Source organism: Lipotes vexillifer, unplaced genomic scaffold (assembly GCF_000442215.2).
Source record: "Lipotes vexillifer unplaced genomic scaffold, Lipotes_vexillifer_v1.1 scaffold652, whole genome shotgun sequence".
Taxonomy (NCBI): Eukaryota; Metazoa; Chordata; class Mammalia; order Artiodactyla; family Lipotidae; genus Lipotes; species Lipotes vexillifer.
The window spans coordinates 944,002-946,508 of NW_006779703.1; the positions used below are offsets into that span (position 1 = coordinate 944,002).

A 2,507-nucleotide genomic window follows, 5' to 3' on the forward strand; every position below is an offset into this window, starting at 1 on the left:
AGGGAATATTCAACACTGGAGAGTATTCGCTGAGCTTAGTCAACGGGACATAAAATTTTCTCATAAAAAGATGCCTACGGTCCCTGGGGACCAGCCGCGCAGACCAGCCGGCGTGGTTCTCAGAGACCCTGTCACTCTCCAAGGGTCTCCAGCCAACATCACCGCCCGCCCCACCCCTCCCCTCCCTCCTGCTGCCCTTCTGTCAACCTGCCCAGAAACCCTGGGGATTACCCTGCTCGTCTTTATCACCAAAAATCAGTTGAAAAATAAGTGAAAGCAGAAGCAGACACCAATAAAAAACAAGGCTCACGGCTGCCTATAAACAAAAGCAAGGAAGTTCATAGAGGAAAGCCGGAGGGGGTCCCTGAAAGGTGCAAAGGCTGTCTCCGGGGGACACCAGTGCCCTCATGACCACGTGCCCTGAGGACGCTGGCTTGATGTCCAGGCAGGGCTGGAGGTCCAGGAAGGCCTCTCTGCAGGCCCTGCTCCCCGGCAGCTTGCTCTGGGGTTTCCTATGGTGAGACCTGTGCCGAGAGCACCCTGCTGCTTGGTGCTCAGTGAACTCAGAGGCTGCGGGGCACGGTGGAGGCAGGCGGCTCTTCGTGCTCCTGCCCCGCGGAGTGATGGAGAGCCTGAGATTTTCAGGAAATCAGAATCCAAGCCTCCAGCATCAGGGAGGGCGGGGCTGGGGGAAGACTTACTTTGCTTCCAACGGGCTGGGCCTGGGCCCCTGTGTCCTGTTCTCTGTCCTCATCCGTGTGCTCACCGTCTCCACTTTTCCCTCCGGGGCCTGGCTCAGGCCCACCTGCAATGGACGCCTGCATGACTCCACCAGGACAAGACCATCCGTCCATCCGCCCACCCACCCCTCCATCTGCTGTGAAGCAACCAGGCAAGGCCCTCTACTGGCCTCCCAAAGGCCTATCTGAGCATCAGTTAGAGCTGGTCTGAATCACAGCAGCAAACGAATACTCTGCACCAGCTTCACCAATGGTCCCCTTCACTGACCGCTTCCTAAGCAGTCTGAAGACACCGCAGTGTGTGGGTGAAGCAGGCCTGGAGCTAAGTCACCTTTTCCCAAACTAAGCTCTCCACTTTCAGTCTCATTTCACTTGCTTCTCAGCCCCGGGCCTCCCTCCTCTGGCCCCTCAGGACGTCTTCTTCACCTGAGCCCCCAGGCCTGTGCCCCGACCCCCAGCACAGCCTCAGTCTTCCCTCTTTCCCCCAGTCACGCTGGCCTGGCCGGTGTTCTGTTCCCTCAGGTCACTACAAAAGGGTGATGGAGTGCATTCTGGGGTTTTAGTCTGGAAGCCCCACGGATCGTCCACCTTCCTCGGGGGCCAGGGGCACCCCGGCATCCTTGTGAGCACAAAAGACTTACTGTGGACGTCAGGTGAGCTCTGCACTCAGTCAGGTAAACCTATAGCCGAAGAAAAGCTCTCAGCAAAGACCCCGGCGGCCCTCACCAGCTACACCCCTGCGTTAGGCCCTGCCTGGACCAGCTTTCGAAACATTAACTTGAATCACTTCTTTTTTACGTTTGATTACTTCGTTTTAAAGGTACAACTTTCCCGATTTTGTGCTCTTTCCGTGTGCCCTTTCCTGGCGGGCTGCATTCACAGGTGCCATCAGGGAGAATGCAGCCCCTGGACCATCACCCCACCCGGGACCCGCCTCACTGGGTCCGCAGCAGCGGCTGCAATCAGCTCTTTTGTTGCCCCCCAGTGCCACCTCCTGGCCCTCAGTGGTGACACTTCTGAAACTGGCCGCTTCTGGGTGGCACTGGCTCCCAGCTCTGCGCCCTGGCTGGGCGCCAGAATCCCCGTGACCTTTTACCTAACGCAGATTCCTGAGCCCACCCCAGTCCCTAAATATCAGAACCTCCCGGGGCCAGGACCAGGTCCTCAGGGTTGTGACGTGGCCTGTGGTTTCCCACCGTGAACGGGGCCTCCGGCGTTGAGATTCTCAGACGCTTCGCGGTGTGGCTCTACCCGTGCTACCTGTGGTTCCCACACCTGAGCCCTGCGGTGATGGTGAAACCACACTCCTGCTGCAGGAAGATCCCTCAGCTGGCTCCTGGCCGGCCGAGCGGGCATGGGGTCGCGGGTGCATGCGGCTGTGGGATTTACTGACAGGCTCCAACCGAGACAGAAATATCGGCCACGAAGCAGCATCCTGGTGAGGAGGTGGGGAAAGCTCCCGAAGAATAGGGTGACGGTGCGCCCCGCCCCACCGTGTCACCAGGACACTCCTAGTGACGCCAGCTGTCTCAGCACGGTTATCAGGAGAGCCCCTTTTACTCTTAAAAATGTCCTGGGCCTCCCTGGTGGCGCAGTGGTTGAGAGTCCGCCTGCCGACGCAGGGGACACGGGTTCGTGCCCCGGTCTGGGAAGATCACACATGCCGCGGAGCGGCTGGGCCCGTGAGCCGTGGCCGCTGAGCCTGCGCGTCCGGAGCCTGTGCTCCGCAAAGGGAGAGGCCACAACAGTGAGAGGCCCACGTACCGC

The 2,507-nt window shown here is 59.6% G+C and overlaps 1 protein-coding gene across 1 annotated transcript in view; it reads right to left on the bottom strand.

Annotated features, from left to right (window-relative positions):
- Positions 1-2,507, bottom strand: part of MLPH (melanophilin) — a 34,758-nt gene that overhangs the window by 18,423 nt on the left and 13,828 nt on the right. The window contains 2 exon segments of the mRNA XM_007452908.1: positions 704-805; positions 1,382-1,420. Coding sequence (XP_007452970.1) covers positions 704-805; positions 1,382-1,420 — 141 coding nt within the window.